The sequence below is a fragment of the Sciurus vulgaris genome (assembly GCF_902686455.1).
Source record: "Sciurus vulgaris genome assembly, chromosome: 2".
NCBI lineage: Eukaryota > Metazoa > Chordata > Mammalia > Rodentia > Sciuridae > Sciurus > Sciurus vulgaris.
The window spans coordinates 80,958,438-80,986,175 of record NC_136462.1 but is presented as its reverse complement, the minus strand read 5'-3'; the positions used below and the strand labels follow the sequence as shown (position 1 = coordinate 80,986,175).

At 34.8% G+C, this 27,738-nt stretch overlaps 1 protein-coding gene across 5 annotated transcripts; it reads right to left on the bottom strand.

The window, feature by feature from the left end:
- Positions 1 to 943: 943 nt before the first annotated feature.
- On the bottom strand, positions 944 to 25,879 carry CCNB1IP1 (cyclin B1 interacting protein 1). 5 transcript variants are annotated; one of them, XM_079129325.1, is made up of 6 exons: positions 25,751 to 25,879; positions 18,442 to 22,032; positions 17,641 to 17,740; positions 9,873 to 10,199; positions 3,872 to 4,205; positions 944 to 1,954 (listed from the first exon to the last, which is right to left on the bottom strand). In XM_079129325.1, the coding sequence occupies exons 4-6, from the start codon at positions 10,167 to 10,169 to the stop codon at positions 1,752 to 1,754; spliced, it is 834 nt and encodes a 277-aa protein (XP_078985451.1). In that variant the 5' UTR covers positions 10,170 to 10,199; positions 17,641 to 17,740; positions 18,442 to 22,032; positions 25,751 to 25,879; the 3' UTR covers positions 944 to 1,751. The 5 variants fall into 5 exon arrangements, with proteins under 5 accessions (XP_078985451.1, XP_078985450.1, XP_078985449.1 ...); XM_079129324.1 differs by having other exon boundaries at positions 18,760 to 22,032; XM_079129323.1 differs by lacking the exons at positions 18,442 to 22,032; positions 25,751 to 25,879 and having other exon boundaries at positions 17,641 to 17,898.
- Positions 25,880 to 27,738: the final 1,859 nt, after the last annotated feature.

Below are 27,738 nucleotides of genomic sequence, written 5' to 3'. Positions count from 1 at the left end.
TCCAAAGTGTGGAACAGAGTGGCTGGGAGACAGTAATAGAAGGGAGAATTTCACTGTGCTTTTCTTAGTACCTTTTTAATTTGTACCATGTGAATAAAAATTTTTAAAGTACCATGTAATATTTCTAACAGTTTCTCTTTACTTTTTTTTAGTTTTAATTATAGCTTACTTGTATTTCAAATTGATTCTGTGAAACTAACAAAGGAAGAAGCTAAGTGTTCTCGGCAAAAATCATGAACCTACATAAAATCATTTCCTCAAATCACTTTCGAAAAAAATTTAAAATTATACAGGGAACAAAAATATAATGTACAGTAATCTATTAAATCTCATTAGCTACAAATAGGCATGTTTTAAAACTTTCAAGTCAAGATTGTTTTTCAGATACCTTTTTCACTCTAGAATACAGTAAAAGAAAATTTTAAAAAATTATACTCTGTACTCCTAATGAAGGAAATATTAGTTGCTTGCTATTCAATTATGTAAAGCAAAGGTATTTACTTGCCTTCCTACAATGACTAACTCTAAAACAAATCTCAAATGATTTCAGTATGACTCTTATTACCTAAAAAAAAAAAAAAAAAATGTTCAGGGTAATTCATCCTAAGCCAGTAAGAATCAATTTAAAGACTGTAAGGATAATTTAATTCAAACCCTCATTCTACAGATATAGAAACTAAAGCCTAAAAATGTTAACTTAATCTTGTACAACATATTTGTGGAAAAAAACATAATTAGAACCGCAATGTTCTGCCTCCTCAACAAGAAGGCTTTTGAGTGTTGCCTCTAAAACACTCAAATACTTTAGTGTTTGACTAAATCTTAGTAAATCTAGTTAGTAAGACTGTCCTTCTTGACTGTTTTAAATAATTAAATGTAGTAACTAAATATCATTGAATTTCTTAACAGTAATCTGAAATGTTCACTATTTAATAAAGGGAAACACGGAATAAATCGTTAAAATTATTTTAATTAACATAATCTCTTATGACCAATATGTTAGTAAATTTTCTGCATCAGAAGGTCATTCTTAAATAGTTAACAGGCAATCACTAACAGACAAAGAAGCAGTTTCATTTTTAAACAAATCCAAACAAAATCAACTTTACAAAATAAATTCATCAATGTCAATAATTTTTTAATACAAGGAAGGACCAGATATACATCAAACTTTTCCTTCATTGATATGAGCATACCTCTCTAAACAAGTAAATATGTGTACAAATACACCAATATATACAAACAAACACACACAACAAAATAACAAGCCACAGGTCACCCACCATTGTCTAAGACCAACTGTACATATAAATATCCTGGCAAATACAGCAAAATATCAATGAAAACAGTTACACACATATATATACATAAATATCAAGACCCAAAGTAACATGTAGACATGAAACAATGGTGCTTATATACATATGAATAAATACACAGGTCAGTCAGAAAGCCAGAAAGAATGATCTACAGAACATATAATAATGTTGTGACCCTTTCACCAATAATGAAAACTCAACAATATACACAGAAATTGAGATTAATAAATTTTCATGCTTTAAATATTAGAAACAAACAAAATATCAGACACTAAAGTCAATCCTCTATTGCCACTGAATTTCTTATAAGTTGAAAATGTGAAGAGAACTTCAAAGGCTTAACAGCACAGGGAGCTTGACAACAACTATCTAGAATAAAGATTGTATGATAAATGAAATCACTGAAAGCAAACAAAGATTCTGTAAAATGAGCTAAATTCTTTTTACTTTAAAGGCCCTGCTAGAGACTTGTTGCTGCTCTAATTCATGACTTTGAGAGGCAAAACTAAAAAAGCTGTTGCTGGCTTCAGGTGCTGTAGGAGAACCCACAAAAAATGGTCTGAACTGAAAATCTCCATCTCCACCACCCTGATTTCGAACTGGTGTACTGTCCAAAGGAAACTTGGAGTTGTTCCCTAGGGGAAAAAAAAAAAAAAAATCAGGGAAGAAGTTAAGCATCTATTTCCTCATAGATCCTTAAGAACAAGAAAAAACAAAATTCATTCAATAAATACTGTAACAGAACTCAACTCATGAGATGGATAAATTATAGACCTAATACTAGATTTTAAAAAAGGACCATGTCCCCACCCCTCCCCATGACTACAGTATCTACTATATCTTCTGTGATGCAGTTTCCAATGATAGACATAATTTCATTGCCAAAGGTTATCTGACACAATGAAACATGTTTTTAGTAGTGCTAGAATTCACATCTTAATGTTATTCATTTGCTATCCATCTTAGAAGTCATCAAAAATACATATATACATAAAATCCTTTGTTGCATGTTTTTCAAGAATTTTTTTTTTCCTTTTAGAACTGGGGATTGAACTCAGGGTTTCATATGTGCTAGGCAAGCATTCCACCACTGAGTTACATCCCCATCCCTATTTTATGTTATGTTATGTTATTTTATTTTGAGACAGGGTCTCACTAAGTTACCCCAGGCTGGCCTCAAACATGAGATCTTCCTGCCTCAGTCTCCCCTGTACCTGGGATGTGTCACCATGCCCAGCATATATATCATATATATGATATATATGTATGTATGTATATATATATATATATATATATACATACACACACACACACACACATACACATATATACGTTGCAATATAAACTCTAGAAATATGACAACTATGAAATATTGCCATATACCCATGACCCAATAACAATTAGCATAAGCTTACAAAATATCAGATAACAGATCTGATTAAATGAACATTTAACTACTTCTGCTGGGCCCTTCCTTAGTTTTTATAGATTTTAAAGAGGAAAATGCTGACTGTATCTGCTTCAAGCTAAAAAAGATAGCAAGAGGAAAAAAGGTAAGTACATACAATGAGAAGAACAGAAAGATAAATATGAAAGAAATAAAAATACATGTGGACAGTGACAAAAAAAATACCTACAATATCCACTTACATTAACACTTGGGTTGACTAAATTACAATATAAGTAAGTGAAAGTTAGGTGCCTGTTAGGCAAAGTACCTAACAAAAAGTTGGTAACATCCTATTGAACTTCCCAGAGTGTAGTATTACTATGTGGGGATAGTCTTTATATCTCATTGTTTACAATCACGCATAACACACTGGCACATGAAAAACTGCGTAAGCATTTGATGAGTAGAGAAAAGAGTAAACAAAAGAATGAACCAACCAAACAACAGACTATAACTTAAGAATTGTGCAACCAGTAATGGGCATGTGAAAGAAACTAAAATAAGATCTTCCTGGAGGATGGCAAACAGTTAAGAGTACAGGCACTAAGTTAATTAACTTTTTGTTTCTTGGCTTTCTCCTTTCTCATCTGCAAAACAGGGACAAAATATATAACAGTACTTAGTAAGGAATCAATAAGTGGCAGCTAATATTTGAAACTAAATAATTTTTAATTTAAAGTGAAATTGCAAACTTAAATCATGCAAATATATTAAAGGTATACCATGAATGTAAGCAAATATAATAGGTAAAAGAAATGATGTAAGGTTGAGACACAGATGAAAAATTCATAACCTACCATGGCTCTAGACCCTTGGAACCTTCACTCACAGGTCAGAACTACACAGAGCACAATAAGAAAAATCCTTGATTTGAAAAATAGATGTTGGATAGTTAGGTGTCAGGTCATATGCCTGTAATCCCAGCTACTTGTGAGGTTGAGGCAGAAGAACCACAAATTCGAAACCCCCTCTCAAAATAAAAATTAAAAAGCCTGGAGATGTAGCTCAGTGGTAGAAACTTGCCTAGCACATGAGTCCATAGGTTCAATCCCCAGTACTGAAAAAAAAATAGGGATATTGGATATAACAAGTCTTTTCTTACCTAATGGGAAGCCAAAAACACCAGATTGTGCTATCATAGTTGGTTCAAGGGTACTTTCTTGGTTAGCAATAGTGATATTCCGTAGCCTAAGGCTATCATAGAGGCCTTGGAGTTTTTGATACTGCCGATTGCGCTCCATAAGTTTCTCAGAGATGTCACTGAACTTTTTCTTGTATTCTTCTAGCACCTTCTTCATAGAGGTGACCTCCCCTTTCATAGAGGTCAATTCTACATCCTTGCTCTGTATTTGCTGAGTATATATCTTCTCCATCTGTTTCAGGTGGCCCTCAGCCTTGCTGAAATTATATTCTTGATAGAGTCGTTCCTGATGTACCTGTCCAAGAAAGAAAATATTTTTAAAGTAGGGTACAAAAAGTTATATATTGTAAAACTTCATACAAACACAAAAAGAAAACACAGGGATGTTATAACTTGAACATTTAGAACCATGTAATCAGGAAGCCAGGCACAGTAGCTCATGCTTGTAATCCCAGCAACTCAGGAGGCTGAAGCAGGAGAATCTCCAGTTTGAGACCAGCCTGGTCAACTCAGTGAGACCCTGCCTCAAAATAAAATATAAAAAGGATAGGGATGTAGCTCAGTGGTAGAGTGTCCCTGAGTTCAATCCCCAGTACCAAAATAAAAAGAAATTAAGGGTAGGGGAGGTAGCTCAGTGGCAAGAATGATTGCCTAGCATACATGAGGCCTGGGTTTCATTCCAAGTACCACAAAAAAAAAAAAAAAAAAAAGCAATCAATCAGGCATGGGGGTGTACATCTGTAATCCCAGCAGCTCTGGAGGCTGAGTCAGTAGGATCTCAAGTTCGAAGGCAGCCTCAGCAACTTAGCAAGGCTCTAGGCAACTCAGCGAGACCTGTTATGTAATAAAGAAAAGGGCTGAGGATGTGACGCAGTGGTTAAGGACCCCTGGGTTCAATCCCCTGTACCAAAAAAAGGGCACTGAGAATATACAATAGCACTAGGGTTATGGTTCAGTGGTAGAGTGCTCACTTAGTACAGGTAAGTCTCTGGGTTCGATCCTCAGCACCACATAAAAATGAAATAAACGTATTGTGTCAACTACAACTAAAAAGTATATTTAAAAAAAAAAGAATATACAAGGTGATTATTAAAGAAAATAATAAATAAGGTTATTTTAACGTATATTAAACAATACAGAGGAATACTCTCAAACCACTACCACCAAAATTATACCACCAAAAGAAGTATGTCTTACTTAACATGTGACATGTATTCCAAAAGCCTTTAAGAAATATAATCCCATCCCTGGAGGCATCCCGGTGACTCACAACCTCCCCACGATGGCACACCCTTCCGAAGCTCCCTCTCCCAACCAGCCTACAAAACATGGGGACAATCAGAGCACCCAATGAGCAATAGCAGAGAATGCTGAAAGATAATCATTCAGATAAACTTGGGACCAAGAGACAGTGAAAATGGATGACCTAAGAGAAAAGGAATTTGACAGTCTTTTTAACTGATCCTGGACACATGCATCATTGGTGTTGCAGTGTTAAAAGCTGCAAGAGTTAGAAAACTGAAGGTGTCATCTGCTCACAGAAGCGCTGAAAGACTAGGACGTGATTTATTAACGACCAGCTTCTGTTATTGTGTGTTAAGTTTTTCATCTGTGCATCAAATCACAAAGAATAAATAGAGCTTTTTCCTTTATCAGTTCCTTGGGCACAGCAGGTCCTGAGCACCTTGCTCTAGAATGCTGCATCAAGAGTTCCAAAACAAACATCAAAATAAAAAATATTAAGAGGAAATCCCCATCTTATGACTCTAGTCCCTTTGGTCTACAGGGGATTATCACCTCTTTTTGCTAATAGGAAGACAATTGCTACAAAATGGGGAGAAAACTGTTTGCCTGTGTAAGACACCTGCACGTGTAGCACTAAACACAGTACAGGCTCCTGTACAGAAGTGTCTCCCTCGCAGCTGAACTGCATACCAAGCAGGCAATTTGGTTGTAAGTTCAGTTGTACCCTCTGATGATGCAAAAAAAAAAAAAAGAGAGAGAGAGTAAAAAGTATTAAGTTTCACAAGCTGTTTGTACTCAAATACATTTTCTCAGTTTCAGATCCTCAGCTATTTTATTGAGTGGAAAGTCTTGAACTACTAAGGGTTCAAGAATAATGTTGCATTTCCTTATGTCTCAGGAAACACTTTTTATGGTAACTTGTCAGATTGTCTATGAACAAACCCACTTTTTTAGACATTGATAAATTCTTTTCTTCATGTGATATTTTATACAAGAACACTTCAGATGTGTTATTAGATGTGACTGATTTTAACAAATCCTATTAGATTTATATCAATTAGTTACATGTTCTATTCACAGTCTTTTGTGAATCACTGCCTTTTTGTTTAAAAAGATGGCCTATTTTGAGCCTTTGTATTAGTACATTCCTGTTTTTGTGACAAAAAAAAAAAAAAAAAGAAAAAAAAACCTTTAACCTGTCCTAAAAGGAAAAATGGCTATCAGAAGTATGTTTTGTTTTAGTGTGAGTTACCATTATTGTACTTGTTTATTGTAAAGGTGGACATTTAGCATTCAGTGCAGTTTTCAATAAAAAGTAAGTAAAAAAAAAAGAAATATAATCCCACTTTGTCAATTCTAACTCATTTGGATTTACTTTCCTTTAAATATAGACAAAAAGTGAATGAAAATATAAGGACTCTTTTTTTCACCATTTTTAATTTATCCATTCTGTATAATTTGAGATAATTCTATGAATTCTGTTACATGCTTTTCCTATGTGTTTCCATAGCACTTTGTACTTCCTTTTTCACTGTGGGCATTAAAAAACCATATTGCAGGGCTGGGGTTGTAGCTCAGTGGTATATAAATTGCATAGCATGCACAAGGGCCTGGGTTTGATCAATAGCACTACAACCAAAAATAAAGTCTAATTGTGTCTTTAGCACCATGAAACTATAGCCTTCTTGAGGTTCATATGTCTTGTTCCAATCATATGGCCAGTCCCTAAGAAGTTGCATGAAATATGTTTTCTAGTACTCAAAAAAATACATATGTTGAATAATTAGTGGAAAATTAATAAAGAAAAATTCATTTCTGGTGACAATTATTGATTCACTGATTTCTACTGCATCTGAAAAGATGAAAACAATATCACCTATACATACATGTTCAGTACTATCCTCAGTAGCAATCAACTTTAAAAAACAATTTCTATTCATTCGGTCAGAAAATATTTATTGAGACTTAAGACCAGCAAGTATGATAGTCACTGAAGATCTAGGGATATACAAGAATCAAAACTCTACCTTAAAAAACTCCCTTAACTATTAGTAATGAACAAGTATTCAGGTAATTACAATAAAGTATAAATAATAAAGATAAGCATAAGATACAGGAGCATGTAAGAGGGATACCTTATCCAGAACAATGTAACAAAATATTTACTTGACAGATGAAAAATACCTTCATGAAACTTTATAAATGTGTATGTAATATAAGTGCTGGTATCAACTTCCTTAACAAGACCCCCAAAGCACAAGAAATAGAGCCAAGAATCAATAAACGGGATGCCACAAACTAAAAAAGGTTCTCCACAGCAAAGGAAATAATTAAGAGTGTGAAGAGAAAGCCTATAGAATGGGAGAAAATCTTGGCTAGCTACCCCTCCAATAGGGGATTAATATCCAGAATATACAAAGAACACAAAAAACTTACCACCAAAAAGAAAAAAACAATCCAATCGATATTTGGGCAAAAGAACTAAACAGAAACTTCTCAAAAGAATACAAAAGGTCAATTTATATACGAAAAAAAAGTCCAACATCTCTAGCATTGAGGGAAATGCAAAGCAAAACTATACTAAGATTCCATCTTAGTGGCAATAATCAAGAATATGAACAACAATAAATGCTGGTGAGGTTGAAGGGGAAAAAGTACAACTGTACATTGTTGATGGAACTGCAGACTAGTATGACCACTCTGGAAAGCAGTATGGAGATGCCTCAAAAAACTAGAGATGGAACCACCGTATGACCCAGCTATCTACTCCTTGGTATTTTCCCCAAAGATCTAAAATTAGCATACTACAGTGACACAGCCACATCAATGTTTACAGCAGCACAATTCACAGCAGCTAAATTATGGAATCATCCCAGATGCCTGTAAATAGATGATGGATTAGTAAATTGTGGAATATATAAATTATGTAAACACACACACACACACAAGAGTTCTACTCAGTCATGAAAAAGAATGAAACTTTGACATTTGCCAGTAAATGGATGGAAATGGAGACTATCAAGCTAAGTGAAAGCCAAACTCTGAAACTCAAACGTCAAATGTTTTCTCTCACATGGGGAAGCAAGAGTAAAATAAAGGGAGGGATAAGATAACATAAAGAACCGATCAAATATAAATTAATAGACAAGTGAAAGGAAGTCTAATAGAGTATAGGAAAGAGAATGGGAGAGGGAAGGGGTGATGGGAGAAAAAAGGGAAGGATCAGGAGCTGAAATCAATTTCCAGGCATGTATGAGTTTGTCTGGATGAACCCAACTACTATGTATAACTATAAAGCACTAATAATATACAAATAGATAAATAAATGTATATGTAAGATATAACAATATATTCAAGAACATAAAGTTCTCCACAGGAAAGTCTCTAGGAAGGCAGAAAAGGCCAAAATCACGAACAGAAAGAGTTTACGATATGAATTTGATGACAAGAATGCTCATCACAGCCTTTTTTGTAATTCAGAAACAAATTATACAATGTAATAATTAAAATTATGATCGCATCAAGTACACAAAAAATTTCAATATCTATGTAAAATACTGATAAAGACAAAAGATAAGTTAAAAAATGTTATAGTATTTGAGTTAGGTATATATAGAGAATTACAAATCAGTAGAAGGAAAAAACTAGTAATTCAAACAAGCAAACTGAAACAGGCAATCCATAAGAGAAATACATGAAGAAATACATGAAAATATGTTCATTTAAAAGTTATCCAAGGGCTGGGGATATAGCTCAGTTGGTAGAGTGCTTGCCTCACAAGCACAAGGCCCTGGGTTCAAATCCCCAGCACTGCAAAAAAAAAAAAAAAAAAAAAAGTTATCCAAGAAATGCATATTTAAAGAGCAATGAAGTTCTATTTTACATATATCTAACTTGTGAGTAGAAGATGTGGAGAACTAAATGCTCTCACACATTTCTTGACAGCAAATGATGGATGTACCATACTTGAGGACAATTTTAAAATGTAATTTTTAAAAATCTTCAAAGCTGGGGAAGGGACTCTCTATGGTAGAGGTTTACTTACTATGTGCAAGGTCCTGGGTTTGATCCCCAGAACTGCAAAAAAATAAATAAATAAATAAAACCTTCAAAATATATCTAGCCACTTTCAGAAATGTGATCTTAGCCTATAATAGATGTGAATTTGATAAGAATGCTCCCCACAGCATTTTATTAATAATTTTGAAACAAACTGTAATAGAATACACCATAAGAATTATACCTAAAGGATACTGAACTGAAAAATATTTAACAAAATATTCATAAAAGACATAATATATTGTCCACCTTGTTTATTTATGTTTACTTTTTATATTTCAAACCAAGGCCTCATGCATGTGAGACAAGCACTCTACTGAGCAATATTCCCAGCCCTGTCAACTTTAATTGGTCATAAAACCAGTGTGTGTAGTATTATCGTATTTTTAATACAGAAAAAATGTATGTATAAAACATATACTTATGCACAAACAAAAATATTAATAATGAACATCTCTGAGTAATAGGATTATGGGTTTTTTTTATTTTTCTCTACTATTTTCAACAACAAACATATTACTTTTGAAAAATGAAAACATTAAAAAGAATGTTTTCCCTACTTTCATAAAAAATAAATACAAAACAGCAAAGGAAAAACATCAAACTCCCATAGGTGCCTCAAATTATACTCCAAAGAACAATTAATCTAAGTACTAACCTGATATGTCCAGAAGGCCAGTGCTCGGGAGCTAATGTCCAACACAATCTCTGGTCGTAGCCCTGCCAACACCATAGCTTTATATTCCTCTGAAGGACTGAGTTCTGTGCGGACAATATCCAGCTTTCCAGAAAGGGTACTGTTGCAGGCAGGGCAAATAGCTGGTGAACGACTAAACTCACCACTGCCATGCTGATCACAGAAGATGTGAGAGCAGGCAGTGACCCAGGCATAACCAGAGAGTTTGATGCGACACTTTCGATAATTACAAAGCAACATGTCTTCACACAAAGACATGTTAATGAGATCTCCAGATGCTGAAGAGTCCTGAGAAGGAGTAAATGAAAAGGTAAATAAATCACATAACAATGAAAATGAAGTTAATTAATTACTTAATGACAAGTAAGAGATAAATATATTGCTTTTACTTTGTTTTGATAAAGTGTACATTTTATTATGTTTTTGTATTTATTATAATCGATATGGTATGTTGGCTCTAAACAATACTGTGCTCCTCCTTTGTACACAGGCCATGAGAAAAAATTTAAGGAAAAATTAAATGCACAGGTGACTCTAAATCTTACTAAGATCACAAATAACATGTACATGGAAAAAAAATCTAGAAACATTTCTAAAGTACAAACAAATAAAAATTACATCAGTGCTCTTTGTCATTCTTCAAAACCTAAACTAAAATTCAAATTTATTATCTACTCATACTTTGCTAAATATGTTAGTACCACATCCCACACGTGGCAAACATAAAAATCCAGGCACAATTTCGGATATTTTTCAGTGTAAAAATGCGAAGCTATATTTTTTGTTTTTTTTTCATACATGCTCATTTGTTTCTTTACCTGTGTTGTCTTGATTAAAAACACTAGCTGCCTAGTTGCATAAAATGGAAACTAACCTAATTTATCCTAGTAATTGACCCTTCGAAAGCTTGAAAATTTACGTTAAAGCTGCTTTTGAGTAAACCTTTTATCAGTTAAACAATTCATCTGTCCATTCAACACTATGCTTTGATTTAAAACATTTGCAAGAATAAATCAATTCTCTAGGTTAATTTACTTTTCAATAAAGTAAAATTCTCACTGGAATTTGACTAACACCAAAACAAATCCTGTATTGTATAAAATAATTGTGGGACATCAATTGCACCCAGGAAAAGTGTACTCATTTATCAACTGGCAAATTCTGCAAAGAATGTTGCCTCGGTCACACGGCAGAGGCATTTCGACATTTTCATCCCAAATGTCCTCTCGGAGGACACTGATGTTATCTAGCAGCCAACTAGGACTATTTTACCTCCACCTGGGTAACCGGCAAAGGGAAAGCAGAATATATGGGCAGTTTTGAAGTTCACTCCAGGTGAAGTCAGAGGTGCGGCTAATTCCAAATTTTCCACAAGATGTGGGGGAAAGCTAATACTACTGGGCTTGTACAAGTTGAGGGCCAAGTTTTTAAGAATTAGACCTACGGTAATTTCACTCTGGAATTCTCAACCTGCTCTCTGCACTCGACAGAGAAAACAGTAATGATAATAACAACGACAACCATAATACAAATTAAACTTTTGACCTTAGGGACAATGAAAAAGAGCGGGAAAATGCCGCCACCTCCGAGCTCCAGCGGTGCGAGGATTCGCAGCGTCTCCGCGTCAGAGTGCGCATGTGCGGGTGGCGGGCTGGGAGATGGGGCCGCGCAGAGTCATGGGATTCGCCGGCCCTACAGGTGCTGCGAGGGTGCAAATCCAACCGAGGGCGCAAATCCAACCGACCCTGGAGGTTTCCCGGCGTGGGAGGCGGGTGGATACCATCCCTTGGTGCAACCCCTATTGAAGAGAAAGTGTCCTGCAGCTAAAGGGGGTGGGTAGAAGATCGGGTTGGAGCCCCTGTTTCCGGTTCAGGGAAGTGTTTGTCCTTGATAATGATGGGAGTTGCGGGCAAGAAGCACAAAGTATAAGAAGGAACTCCCAGAAATTGTTATAGCTGTGACTGGACAGCTATCACCTTTATGCTGAGGAAGATTCTGCCATTTTATGTTTTTATCATTCTTGGAATAGAAGTTTTCCCAGTTTTTACACACACCCCCATACATATATATAAATTAGAATTTTTTCCTTGAGCCTGCATTACAATCATTCATATAGTGCTTGAAATTAAGTGACAAGATTGGCAGTGTCATGAATTTTGAGGTAATCTGCCTATACGCACTCCTAGAACTGATGGTATCTGTTTTTACTCTAATGCCTCACCTGTCAATTTTCTTTGCTCTTTTGTACTTGCCTTTATAACAATATAATTTTCTGCTTAATCTACATTAACCTGTTAGAAATGAATTTAAAACTAGACTGAGGAGAAGGGCTAAAAGGGTGTTCAGGATGTAAACTCTAATGCTGTCTTTTGTAGCCACCTTTTCAGATGACATAACCCTATTATGAATTAGTAACAGGTATAGTAAGCCATAGGATGAACACTAAACTCTGCAAAGCCCTTTCTGAGTTGTGAATCCATAATAGTAAACCTCTCCTTCAAACAAAAACCTGTTCTAATTAAGCAATTTTCTGCTAGGAACTTAATGCGACTGGCACAAATTGGAGTCAGAGAAAATTGGAGGTTCATGTGTAAACCATGTATTCCCTAATTGTTTTTTTTCTAATTAGTTTGTGCTTTTTAAAGTTTTAACTGTGCCAAATGTAAAAATATTAAAGCGCAAAAATGGTATATAATTTCACTTGAAGTTCAAAAAGACAAAGCATTGAGATTTCAACCAGTACCTAATTTTGTGATCCTAAACAAGTTACCTTTGCAATATAATCTCTTCCTGGAGATGTATCCAAGTTAATACATACTTTGTGTTAATTCATTTTAACAGTCACATTCTACAAATATACCAATTTATCCATTCTTCTAATGGACATTGGTTCCAGGTTACAATTAAAACCAGCACTACTGAACCTTCTGAACATGTTCTCCTTAAGTACACATGACAAAAAATGTTATAGAATACAATGCCAAGGGACTGAGTTAACATATAAGCATGTTAAATAAATCATGTTACCAAATCACTCTACAAAGCAATAATACAGATTTCATGGCCACCAGGAAAGTATGTAAGAACCCTCTGCTCCAGAATCAGCAACATAACAGAATTGACAGGTTCTTTTTGTTTTGTTTAGTCTTTTCATTTTTGTCCATCTGATAACAGGCAAATAGTAGTTAAATGTTGTTTTAATGAGCAATTCTTTGATTACTTTGAACATCTTTTCATATAAATAACTACATAGGGATCCTCATCTGTGAATTTCATGTTCACACCCTTTAATAATTTTCTTGATTTATATGAAGTCAGTCATGTAGGATGCAAACATGTTTGAATCTTAGTGTACATAAATTCATCAACTTTTCCTTTTGTGTTTATATTTACTCCCAATGTCTTACTCTATACTTTCAGTAGTTTTAAGGTCTTGTTTTTCATATACAAATCTTTAATTCGTCCTTCCTAACATAAGTATTCCATGTTTTCAATAGTTTTAAGGTTTTACTTTTCAAATATAGATTTTAATACATACTTCCTAACACAGAAAGTCTGAATAACAGCAAGAGTTGTAAAGGAAAAAGTGGTCACAACAGTCAAGAAAACAAACATTCCAACCTCGGTCTTTGATGGAAATCATAGTGTAGTTACATTTCAAGTTTAGATTTAACATGTAAGGTATACAATACACAACAAAATAATGGAAATGATGTATTTCTGGCTTTTAGAATGAGATTTCACAATTAATATTGACTACACAAAAGAAAATCAACCACAAAGGCAAAACCACTCAGAATACAGCTAGAGATGTAGTCTAGTGGTGGAACATGTTTAGCATGCAAGAAGCCCTAGGTTCAATCCCCAGTGCACATGCTTACACACACACACACACACACTCACACACACACACACAAAACTACTCACAATAAAATTACAGGTAAGAAAAAATTTTCGTGAGACTCTATTTAAAAAAGCAATCTAGAGATACCAGTAAGAAGGAGAGGAACTGGGTTTCAAGTGGTAGCTGTGCTCTACCTGAAGAGAGAAGTAACTGCTTATTTTAATACCTTGTTTTTATAGCCAAAAAATTAGAATTTTAACAGAAAAGTGTGGACACCTTGAAGACATATTTCTTGGTGATTTTTTTTTTTTTTTTTTTTTGGTGGGGGGGGTTGTTTTGTTTTTTGCTTGTTGGTTGGTTTTTGCTTTTGAGACAGGGTCTCGCTATGTTGTCTGGGCTAACCTTGAACTCCTGGGCTCAAGTGATCCTTCTGCCTCGGCCTCCCAAAGTAGCTGGGATGTGGCACCACCAAATCCAGCTTTTTCTTTTCCTTTTCTTTTTAGCGATTTAGGTCAGTTGTTTTCTGTTTTTACATAAATTAGTGAGTGTTCATGAGTTGTATATTATTCATTTCAAGAGCAACTTGAAATTATTGTAATTTCAAGAGCATTTGATTTCTAAGCTCTGACAACACAATTTGTGCTTACACATCATTTATATCATCTAATTGCAGGTTACTTTTCACCTTTCAAAAATGTTATTTTGCTGGGTGCAGTGGCACATGCCTATAATCCCAGTGGCTCAGGAAGCTGAGGCAGGAGTACCACAAGTTCAAAGCCAGTCTCAACAACTTAGTGAGATGCTGTTTCAAAATAAAAAATAAAAAGAGCTAGGGATGTAGCTCAGTGGTAAAGCACCCCCAAGTTCAATCTCCAGTAACAAAAAAAAAAAAAAAAAAAGTTTTTTTGGGGGCTGGGAATATAGGTCAGTAGTAGCACACTTGCATGGCATGTGCGGGTTTGTGGGTTGAATCTCCACCACCAAAAAAAAAAAAAAGTATTTTTATCATGAAGATCAATTTTTTATCTGGTGCAGATAGCCTAAGTACCTATGAGCTTATGTTATGAGTATTTATATACCACATTTCTCGAACAGCCTCAGAGGTACTAATTTTCTATTCTTTGAATCTCAAACTGTTAGCATCATCTACTCTAAAACCCATGACATCTGTACATTTGTTTTAATAAAAGAATTTTAAAGAACAGATTTATTTCATATTCTAGTCAACAGAAGTTATTATAGTTGCATACCATTTGTGATTCTAATATAAGTACTAAATCTAATTTCAAAAAAACACAGTGAAGCATACCAGACTTCCAACATTTAGATGTGTTATTTTTGTACCACATGCATGTTAAATATACACTCATGAATGTAACACAGCATAGAAGCGTACAATTTAGCCAAAACAATAGAGATTATTTTCAATATTAAATATAAAGCAAGAAATAATGACTTTTTAACCAAACCTTAATGGTAAGTGAAATTCAAGTCAATGATAAATATCCAGTAAGGCTATAATAAACTGTTTATAATAAGAGATTTCCTATTAAATTCTGGGGCCTAAGTTGTTGAGGCTGGCCTCAAATTTACAATCTTCCTTTCCTCAGCCTCCTGAATCACTGGGATTACAGGTGTGTACCACCATGCCTGGCTTATATATTAAGAATTTTAAATAGAATCTTGGATGCTCAGCTTAATGTATTTATATATTCACTTTACATCAGTCTAAGTCCCAGTTATTCCATGTAAATGTCTTGCTGAAGTGCTGTTAAAATGGTTGCCATTTCTGGCGATGGGGATTAAAAAAAAAAAAAAAAATGGAGACTTCATTTCACTTTCACTTCATGTATTTTTTGAGTATCTATCCTAGGCCACATACTGGGGATAAAGAAGATATCCTGCTTTCATGAAACTAACAATCTAGCCAAAGATACAAGAATGATAAAAGAAAAGAAAATAACAGCTATAATCCCAGCAGCTTGGGAGGCTGAAGAAGGAGGATTGAAAGTTCAAAGCCAGCCTCAGCAATTTAGCAAGGCCCTAGCAACTCAGCGAGACCCTGTCTCTAAATAAAATACAAAAAAGGGCTGGGGATGTGACTTAGTGGTTAAGTGCCCCTGGGTTTAATCCCTAGTACCTAAAAAAAAGAAAAAGAAAAGAATATTTTACTCTTTCCTTTGCCACTACTTATATTGTGCCAAGTTGATTCTAGAAAACTTTGTAGAGGAGTCAGCTTTCATCTTTAATGTTTAAGAATCATCTTCATGCTTTAAAGATTTTTTTAAACTTCCTTGAAATGTGTTAACATCTCCTTTAGAAAACTGAGTAAATCATTTAAAATTTAAACATGAATGACTTGAGAGTGTAATGTTTCTGTAACTCCCAGGTGACTCCCGGTTGACTACAGCTCTTTCTTTCACAGCCTTAGATCAGAGCTATTCAAATACTATCACAACCAAAGAGTTCTCTATAAACTATATCCCTGTGTTTGAAATTACATCTTTTCTCTCTTTTTTTAATCACAGGTACATTTTTTAAATCTAAAATCATTACAGGCTTTGTAATTGTTTGACTCCGCAAAAATCAGAAGGCACTTATGGACAGCCAACCTATCCTTATAGTGCCCTGAGTGAAGACAAGCCAGCTTTGATATATGATGGGCCAAAATCCCACTGCCTAACGCTCCAAGCAGGGAGAGGAACAGCCATCAAAGTTTATCTCTAACCACATTATTTTAAGAAACATTTATAAAAAATAAAGACATCAAGAGACTCAGAAATGGTTACATCTAAATAAGAAGAACCAATAAGAATTAACTTATTTGGCTAAACAAAATGTCGAATAAATGAGTGCCAAAACTAATACTAATCAACTAAAGAAAATATTATTGCAACAAATACATAAGGATATACACTATAGTACCATTTTCATACTATGCCTAATTTTAGAACTAAATTAATCTTTGGGTACCACAGGTGAAGGTAATGAGGGATAAGCCAATTGGCAGCAAGATACATAAGTAATAAAAACAAAGAATCTCTGATAATCTATTATGCAGATATCAGAAATTTCCAGGCAGTAAGATAAATATACACATGGACTTTGATGACAAAATTGCTAATATACTTTCCAATGTTCTAAGCCCACACATTTATCTAATTTAATCTTCAGAGTAACCAGCCTTTGAATTAGATACTATTAATATCATCTTACACAAAGAAATTAAGATACTGATAAGTTAGGAAATTTGTCAAGGTTACATAATTGTAATAGAGCATGAACTTAAACCTAATCTGACTCCAGAACCCATGTGTAGGGGCTGGAATTGTAGCTCAGTGGTAGAGCACTTGCCTTGCATATGTGAGGCACTGGGTTTGATCCTCAGCACCACATAAAATAAATAAATAAAATAAAGGTACTGTGTTCATCTACAACTAAAAAAAAAAATTTTTTTTTTAAAGAAGCCATGTGTAACTACTATATTATGCTACCTCTCAACATCTTTAATTGACTTTTTCAAAAATAAAATTTATATAGCACTACAAAAAAAAAAATCATTTTCTTTTTTTGGGGGAAAGAAGGGTACTAGGAATTGAACCCAAGGATTCTTTACCACAGAGCTACACCCTCAGCCCTTTTTATTTTTTATTTTCAGACATGGGCTCACTAAGTTGCTGAAACTGGCCTTGAACTTGCAATTCTCTGGCTTCAGCCTCTCAAGTCGCTGGGATTACAAGCATATGTCACCATGCCCAGCTAAAAACATTTTCAAAAAATAAAATTCATAGAACTTTATCAGCTAGACCTTGTAACCATGAGGTTACAAGGCAGAATTTTCAAAAAGTCATGTGTTGGTCAAAGCTTCTCAATCTCAAGCCTTACCACAAAAGAAAAAGAGTCATCATCTATTGATATCCAGGATTTATAGCACTGAAGAGATCCACAGTGGGAATGCAAGACTCATATCTGGTTCTGGTCTGTTCTGTAAAAGATAACCAAAAACTAAAACATTATTTCAAACACTAATGTTAGTTTGAACTATTTATATTTCTTATATTTTACCCTGATATCTACCGCATTCTCTACTAAAAATACAGGCACAAGAACACAAGCCTGTTCTGTCTATGTTGCTTAAAATAACTTTATACAATATGTGAACATAATAAAGTTAGAAAACAGGTTTACAAAAATAACAAGGTCACCCATAGAATCCAATATTATAAACAATAACCTAGTATTTGAGTATGAGTGTGTGTGTGTGTGTGTATCTCCTTTCAGATGATTTCAAGAAAACATATGCATATAAAATGTTCAAACAGAAATACATTGCTCAATATATTGTTTTTAACTTAATGTGTCATAAAAACCCTGGCATTTAAATAAACATAAACCTACATCATAATTTTTTAGTGATTGTGGAGTGTTGCATTATACAGTTCACAAAACTGACTCCTCCAACTCTAGGATTCCCTCAGTCTTATATATAGACTAATAAAATACTGATTAGTTTAGAATTTACAAGTTAAGTGGCTGATATAATTATACTCATTATCAGTGCTTTTTCTACAGTGTGTGAATTTTTAGCATAAGAAGCCTGACCCTAATTCTATCTCAAAAAGATTATCACAAAAGATTGAAGCACAACAAAATATCAAATTCATAATTCAAAGATCTAAGAATTACCTGAGATCATGGGCTAAATCCCAGTAATAATTCCAACAAGAAGAATTCAATTCCAGGTGTTTGCCCCTAGCTTTAGTCTGCTCAGAGCATGTGTTTAATCAGGGTGATCAGGTGAAACACGGACTTAACATGCATTTCATCATGGCAAACTATAAATAACTGGTGAAGGGCAAACCACCAGGGGTTCCTCATCCCTAAACCAGGAAAACCCTCTTAAAGTTGGAACTTGTGCTCTTTCAACTACCAAATTTCATCCACTAATAACACTAAGCCTCAAATCTTTCAAGGTAAAGATTCAGATTATTCTCTTACACTTACCTCTGCTATCAGATGAATCCAGCTTCTATCCAGGAATGAAGTTGAACTATAGGATCTATCAACTACCTAGCATCAGGTCTGGAAAATAAAAAATAAATACACAAAGGTTATGTTTACATGACCACTCATGCCAGCATGCTCCATACCAAGTCACAAGGAAAATTAGAGTCATGTTCATCCTATATTTGAACCTCTAGTAATATAATCATTGATATTTAAAGAATGTTAGCAAATGCCCAACCTCGAATTTAAATTAAGACAGGATCTCTACACAAACTCAACTTTGTTAAAAACTTTGGCAAAAACTGCACAGTAAGTTTTAAAACTGCTCCACCAAACTCTGAAAGTCTATAAAAGTCTATTGTGAAGCTGCTGAGCTTCACAATAAGAGAACAGGTATGAAAAAGGAAGGAGCCAAGAACTCATAAGATTAAGATAAATAAGAAGGTAATATTTAACCTTTACTCTCGGTAATCCTGTCACAATAAAACAAACAAAACAAAAAAACTCTTACCCTGACAGGAGTACTCAACTAAAATCATTTGAAACTCAAGACTGCCACACGATGGCAATATAAGAAAGAAGCTTTCATTTCCTCTTTCACAAATCAACAGATGCTGAGTGTAATGTGAATTTTGAGGTAAAATAAAAACTGGAAGAACTGAGCAGTTCATTACTGCAAGCAACCTTCCCCAATACTTCAACTAATTAATGCCTAGAAAACCTTTCGTATTGTACATGATGATCATTTAAAATTAGCTAGAGGTTGGGATACAGCTCAACCTCTATATGCTTGCCTGGCATGTGTGAGATCCTAGGTTCTATCCCCAGCACTACCAAAAAAAATCGAAATTATACTTCATATAAAAATCCACAATCTCAGGGTAGAACCTAGCCAGAAAGATAAGACTCACCAAAATTATCATATCATCAAATTAATAATAGATTATTAGTAAGAACCAAATAAATGGTAGAGAGGAAATAGGTTAAGAAAAGAATCATCACTGATCAAGAAAACCTTCATAAGAAAAACATGGGGTACTGAGTGGACCTTAAAGTTGCATGTACAACATTTAACCACTCACAACATATGACCCCTTAATTAAAATTAAAAATTAAACTTCTCAGTCGCACTAGTCACATTTAATTGCTCAATTAACACACATGGCCCTAGCAGACAATAAAAATATAAAACATTTCAATCATCACAGAAAATTCTATTGAATATAAGTGCCATAAAGAAGTAGTATGACTAAAATAAGGAAGCAATAGTTTTTATTCTTAAAATTTTCTACTGTCTCGACAGCACTATAGAAATTGTTTCGTTCAAATTTCAAAATCCCATTGTTACAGAGAAAACTGAGCCTCAGAGAAGTTACATAAATTTCCTAAATTCACCTAAGTAATAAGAGCTGGGATTTAACCAAAACTCCATACTCTTCAATGTACTTCTAACATGAAATAAGAAACAGCTACAGAAGATGGTTTGCTTTAGAATTTAATGAGAATGGCAACTGGGGATGCAGCTCAGTATTAGAGCACTGGCATTAAGTGAGACCCTGGGTTCATTCCTAGCACTTGAGCACTGAAAAAAAAGAAAAAAAAAAAAAACCAGAAAACTAAAGGACTGATTTCCCTTAGTTTACTGGGAGTTGCACGACACACCTATAATCCCAGCTACTCAGGAGGCTGAAGAGGATCACAAGTTGAGGCCCATCTTAGCAACCTAGGGAGACCCTGCCTCAAAATAAAAAATGAAAAAGAACTGGGGATGTAGCTCAGTGGTACAGCACCCCTGAGTTCAATCTCCAGTACAAAAAAAAAAGAATTTAATGAGAATGACTTGCTGGCTCAGGAGGTCAGAAATAAAATGAGGTAGTTTTAAGTACCTCAGAGATATAAATGAAGGATTATTTTACTCCTTTCTTATCCTGTACTTGAATAATCCTTTAATTATATAAACTGTTTTCAGATCATTAACATGCAAGATTAAGGGAACATATACAGGAAGTAGGACATAGGTTTCTACAATTTTAATAATAACTACTTCAAAAGCCCTTCTTGATCCAAGTAATTCTTACTAGGGAATCAAACTTGGGGCCTTACACACACTAGACAAGCATGCTACCACTGAGTAACATTCCTAGCTCCCAAGTAATTCTTACAGGAGAATAATTATAGTTTGAAAGGGGCAACCTCTCAATCTCATCTCACAAACAAACCCAGATTGCAAGGGATCTGGTCATTGTGTCCTTGACACAGAACACAAAACCCTGCACATAAATCCAGATGTTAATTATATGCTGTCTTTCCTAATGTGTGATGTTGCTTGTAGGACTTTAGTAATGCTTCGGTGTCATTCTACCACCCAAAGGGCATTTCTTATTTACTAAGTGTTTTATAAATACTTCATAAACAATCAATGACCCACTCATTTTTTTGATTGTGGGCAGTCAGTGCTTCAAAGTACAGATTTCATAACCAAAAAGTATATTTTAAATGTGTGAACAAATAATGAATAAAAGCTTGATACAAACTACAAACTGATAATATTAAATCCACAGATGATGCTTTTTTTTTTTTTTTTTTTTTTAATGCAAAGGGCAATGCATCTGCCAATTAATGGGTGACTGTGAAAGCAGAACTACAAGCACTGTCTGTCCCCAAAGTTGATTCAGGTGCAGGTCCCCCTTAACCCAACTTCAAAGAATGGCCTGAAGCTACATGTACAGATAGAGAAACCAGACCCATTAGCAGGGCGTGGCTGTCCTGGCAAGCACTCAACAAAGGGAAGGGCATTACAAGAAAAGAAAAGAAAAACAAAATAGGATCTTGAGAGGAAAACCATTACAAAAGTGTAATGACCTTCATTAAAACCAAAGTGTCACATATGCTTCACACAGATGCTTCCATATTAAAATTGTATTAACACACAGTTTTACTCATTTCCATTCCAATTCACTCAGTTCTCACTATGAGATTAGTATTATGGGAATCAACAGTAATTCAAACAATCTTTGGCCTTTTTAGATAGAAAAGATACACATGCAGTGCAGAGATCTTAAGGCAGCATATCTTGGTCAAAATTCAAGTACCTGCCTTCACAGTCTCAATCAGCCTTTAACTCTTTCTATTAGGAATGTCCAAATCCAAGCCCACTTGATTTTTAGGGAGTATATAGATATTACAAAGGCTTTCAAGGGCCACTTCTGGGCTGGCACACAAGGGACTGAAGACTTAGGTCTTCCCTCTTCAGTGGACTTCATCTTCAACCTGAAACAAAAGGAAAACAGGAAGTAAATTCTAACTGATCATTTGGCAGTTTCCTTTTAGAGACAGTCCCATAAGGTACTGCTGTCAGAACAGACAGGTTTTTTTATTTACCATTCACTGCCAGCTGTTTTGGCTCCAGAATACATATTGTTTTAATCTCTAAGTGCAGGAGAAAGCCACTCCAAGTATATATGAAATAAAATCAGTCAGGTGAAACTTAGACTAACTATATAGCTCATCCCAAGTTTACCCCACTATTTTACTCAGTCCCAGTCACAAGTTTGATGAAATAAACAAAATGAAAATATAGTGCCTGTGAACTTTAGTCAAGAGAGCAGTAAAAAAAAAATTAAAAAAAAAAAAAAAACTTAAAAGCAGGATGCAAGAGGCAATTAAGACCTTCCATACTCTATTAACTTGCTACTTTATCAAATTCACAATATTTTGCACATCTTACAATTTACAAAACACTTTCCATAATTACCTCATTTTCCAAGTGCACTATGTCTTATCTATTTTATAGGTACACAAGTAATTAGAATGCCTGTCTAGTATAGTATATGAGAGGTCCTAGCTTGGATCCCCAGCATTGGGGAAAAAAAAAAAAAAAAAAAGGAGATCAATGGCAGGCAACTTAGCTTAGTGTTAAGATGGGAGGGTGCATTTTATCTTTTCCTCAATTTTTTGTATATACTCATGGTGTACAATGTAATGTTTTGATATATGTATACATAAGATATGCATCACTTCACTTATCATTTGTGTGTGCATATGTGTTAAGAACACTTAAGATCTATCCCCTTAATTTCCAAATATATAAAATACATTCTGAACTGTAGTCACCAGACTATACTGTAGATCTCCATAACCTAATCCTCCCCACTAACTAAAACTTTGTACCCTTTGACCATATCCTCCCAAACCCATCCCTCCCCACTCCCAGCCCCCGGCAACCACCATTCTATTCTCTCCTACTGCAAGTTCAACTTTTTTAGATTCCACATATAAGACAGATCATGCAGTATTGTCTTTTCATGCTTGGCGTATTTCACTTAGCAAAATGTCCTCAAGGTTCATCCATGTTATTATGAATCACAGAATTTCCTTGTTTTGAGACCGAGTAGTAAGTATTTCATTCTGTTTACCACATTTTCTTTTGCCATTCATCTGTTGGTGGAAACTTAGGTTGATTTTATATCTTGGCCATTGTAAGTACAGCTGCAATGCACATGTGAATACAGATGCCTCTACAGCATACTGATATTATTTCCTGCGGATACACACCCAGAAGTAGCAATGGTAGATCATATAATTTTTCAAGGAAACTCCATCCACTTTTCCATAATGGCTGCACTAATTTATGTTTTCTAAGATAACAGATTTTAGACACAGACAGAAATGGATTTGAATCCTGATTCTAATAGGTATTTGCTGTGACCTTGGGTAAGTTCTCTAAGCCTCAACTGTAATTACTCCCTCTATAAAAAGAAAACAAATAGCACCTATGTTTTAGAACTTCTTCAAAGATTAAGTAAGGCAATAAATATACTTTAAAGAGTAGCTGGCATGGAATTAAGTGTTTAATGTGTTGTTTCTATTACTTTGCTGAAGCCCAACAAGCTAGTGACTAGAAATGCAGATAGTTTGCGTACAAATTTCACACTTTTCACAATAACTCTGAAGCCAGAAAGGTCACTCGTAGGACACTTCTAACTCCAAGATACTGTCTTTTATGAAAAAAAAAGGCACAAGATGGCTTTCTCATTCCTCTCCTTCCCTACTCAATAATGAAACCCCAATGTGTTCTATGTAAAGTTCCTAAAACAAAAACATTGGGGAGAATCTATTTTTTCCCAACTAGCAAAGCCTGCCAGTTGAAAAACGAGATGTTTCAAAAGACACAACCAAGTTTTTTAAGACTTAAAATAAACAGCTTTAGAGAAATTTTCAAAGGCTTTATTTGGTATGCTTGCATTCTAAAAAACACTTCAGCTCTTCCTAACTTAATGCTAAAATACGAGTTAAATGAACACCATGACTTCAGGGAGCTATCCAGCACACATTTTCTCAGCAAACACGGAAAGCATGCCCCTCCTGCCCTTGTGAATACAAGGAGCACGTGGTTTTTCTAGGTCATGCCTGTCATTTGTTTCCAATATCAAATATGTGCTCAGAACAAGATAAACCATTCCCTATTCATGCCAAAGTAGGCAGATATATTCATATAAAGGCCATCAGCATGCTTTTGCCTTTGGAAGAAAATCTTTTACTGCTAGTGAAGATATTTAGGATGTTGATTGCTTTCTAATCAAAACTATGCACACAAATTAAATATAAATAACAGGAAGACTGCTAAATATCTAGAGTCCTTCTAAAGAAGAACTATATACCAAAACCCACCTGAAATGTCACAAGTGCCAAATGACATATATACAAGCTAACTCATTTGGGAGGAATATCAAGATTGAAAACTACTCAGATGTCTACCAATAAAGGCTAAATAAATTGTGGTGTTAGAGAACAGATAGATGAGGATGGTGGGAACACAAGGTTAAAGAATAATTATGTGTTAATTATAAAGGATGTGGATGCTTTTTATGCATACATAGCTGTTAAGTGAAAAAAGGTACACAGTATATGTACAGGAGAAGGGAAAGATAAGTATACACATTTGCTTATATGTGCATAATGTATCTTAAAAAAATACACAAGTAACTGTTATCACTGTTACCGAGGAAGGGAAATGGGTGGCTTAGGGTCAAAAATAAGAGACTTTCCATGGTAAACACTTAATGCTGAATGTTATACCTATTCAAAAACTAAAATTAACAACAAAGCTTGAGAATTATTAGGATTATGGATTATAAATGCCTACCTATAAGGATAACCAACACGTACACTATATCTGAACTAATATATACCAGAGAAAAATAGGAATCTGGTGAAGTTACACTCAAGGTCACTAGGCAAAACTTTTTATAAGAAAAAATATATCCAAAATATTTATTGTAAATATATATTACTTACTTCTAGAAGATACTTAATATTTATTATGCACTGTGGAGGACCTGGCTTTTACATATTTTTATTTATCTTCAAAAGATGAGCCCTGAGGGGCTCAATGCCTCCTCCAAGGTCACGGGACTAGTAAACTGTGGGGCTAGAATTTGAATATAGGCTTGCACTAAACTGGGGTCCCTGATCTTTTTCAACATACCTTAAACTTTTGGGGGCACAGCAGCACAGTGTGAGTCCTAGAAGCTCACTAGGCTCACTGAAAGCAGCTGCCTTAAGAGTTTGCTGCCTAATCTCATCAAGAAAGCAATAACGCTCTGAGCAAAGATCAGGGTAAAGTCACGGTCCACAGAAGCTTCCACAAACACATTGAAGGGCATGGGCCCTACAGATAATCACTAGAGAATTAAAATGTATTGAGCTGAACACCTCCCGATATCTCCCCTCACCCAGGGAACTAAAAAACAAAACAGAACTGGGAAAATAACGGTATCATCCCTGCCACCAAAATGAAGCTAGGCATTTTCAAAGAATACATGCACTCTGCACACGAAACAGAATCTATTGTTTCTGAGTCACCAGGTCTTGGGGAAGGCAGGAAAGCCCAGTACTGCAGAGGCCCACGTGGAAACAAGCCAGACAGAGCCTTTCACTGCCTTCCCTCAATCTCCCCACAGCCGAAATGAATCGTCTTGCAACTCACCCACACTCCAGTGCTTGCTTAGAATAAAGGCCTGCTACCTGGTTATATGGCTCAAATGAAAAGAAATCCAAAACAACCAGAAAGCAAAATTCAGTGCGCACTCACCAGCCCACCAAAACGGAGAGGGAGAGGCAGGAAGTGGGCTTGTGAAGTGGCCTCCGAACCTGATTGGCTAATGAGTTCAAGGAGGATTCCCTCCTCCTTTACCTTAAAAGGTGCTGACAGGATGCAACCCCTCCTTCACCCACTTGTCTCTATAGACCACTGATGCTTCCTGCACCTGTTTTTAAATTGAACTTCTTAAACCATGTGCCCTTCTAGGTTAATGTACTTAGCACAAGCAAACACAGACTGTTTTGAGCTATTTATACATGTTCTTATTTAGAGGGGCCTATTGCTTTCTATTCGAAAATACCTGTATCTTTTTAGGATAACTTCCTATCCTTTGCAACCTCATCATGGTCAATTTACAGAAGGTAACAGGTCCCAATGTAAACAGTCTTCATCCATCGAGATAAAACTTATTTGCAGGGTAAACTTCAAGCTAACAATCTCAGTGAAAAAGATGGGTAGCTAATGATTTAGGATTTAAACTTAACTGATTTTGAACCTAAGTCTTGGTCATTTACTTTCACATGTCTAAGCCTCAGTTTCCTCAATGATAAAAAGAAAATGATGACATTTTCCTCCCAGGACCATTTTGAGGATTATGTTAAATAATTCATACACTGTACCCAGTACAATGCCTGATGCAAGGGACCCAACAATGTGTTAGCTATTATTATTGCTATTACATAATTTCTCCTTAGATTTATCTCCCCAAGTAGACTATAGAAAATCAGAGGGCAATGTGTGCATGTGTTATATATCTCTAAGGGCATAATTGATTAAGAGATTGTTTTGACTCCTCACAGTTCCCTCCAGTCAAACTGTATGTCCTTCTTCTATTAGAATTGCTTCTTAAGCCATAAGGAGAGGACTCGCTGGCACGATTTTGATCATGATTCTTAACAAATACTATTAAAGTATAAAATACAGAATATATACATAGATATGTACATATATTAGAAGTATAAAGAATAATATTTTATATTAAAATATGAAATGAAAAGATACAACTTTAACTCAGTAATTCTCACTTTTTAAGGATTTCATCCTAACAACCCTGCTTCTGCCTTACTAGAAATAATTATGCATTCCAATCCACTTCAGTTTGAATGTCCCAAAGATTCCAACATTCAGCACCAAATACTAGTTGGTCATTTCATAATTTATTCATTTAATTGTAACTCATAGAGTCAAAATTACTTCATTTATCAAATGTTTACTTTAAACTGGGAATGGTGCTAAGAACTTCACATTTATTACTTTGTTTAATCTCCACAATAATCAAAGAATGTAGACAATTTTGTTGTAACTATTTGCAGAAAAGGAAACAGAGCTACAGAGTTTAAGGAAATTATCCATATCAGTTTGATTTCCTCAGTTGTAAAATGGAGAAAGCAACCTGCCCTACAGGCATAGTTATGAAAACTATATATGTAAAGCTCATATCATATCAAGGACTAAAGAAATTCTATTTTCATTATGAAGATTAAATGAGGTTACGATTATTAAAGCTGTTAGCTCAGGATCTAGTACACAAAGAAAATTCTCTTAGCTATTCTGAATTTTTATTACATTTTTCCTATCTTTAAATTATTGTCTTTTAGTTGTTCTCTACCTTATTTGTATCATAATTGTCAGAGGCTTTTGACCTGCCACTGAATCAAGTTAAACAATCCAACCCAATATATATATTCAGTACCCAAATTTTGTCAGACTTATTTTCAAGTAGTTGATATGCTTTGATGTTGCCATAAATGGTACCTTTTTTTGAAATTTTGTTTCTAGTTGTTTCAAGGTCTTTTATAAATATACAGTTTATTTTTATATGTTATTTTCTATCAGCCTTGCTAAGTTTTCACATTGTTTCATATTATGCTTTC

What these genes read in the sequence shown, in the direction of transcription:
- CCNB1IP1 (XM_079129325.1), bottom strand. Translation starts at nt 10,169, where the DNA reads ATGTCTTTGTGTGAAGACATGTTGCTTTGTAATTATCGAAAGTGTCGC. An exon ending in TGGCCTTCTGGACATATCAG is followed by an intron (nt 4,206 to 9,872) that starts GTTAGTACTTAG and finishes TTTCTTGGACAG; the next exon opens with GTACATCAGGAACGACTCTA. An exon ending in TGTTTTTGGCTTCCCATTAG is followed by an intron (nt 1,955 to 3,871) that starts GTAAGAAAAGAC and finishes TTTTTCCCCTAG; the next exon opens with GGAACAACTCCAAGTTTCCT.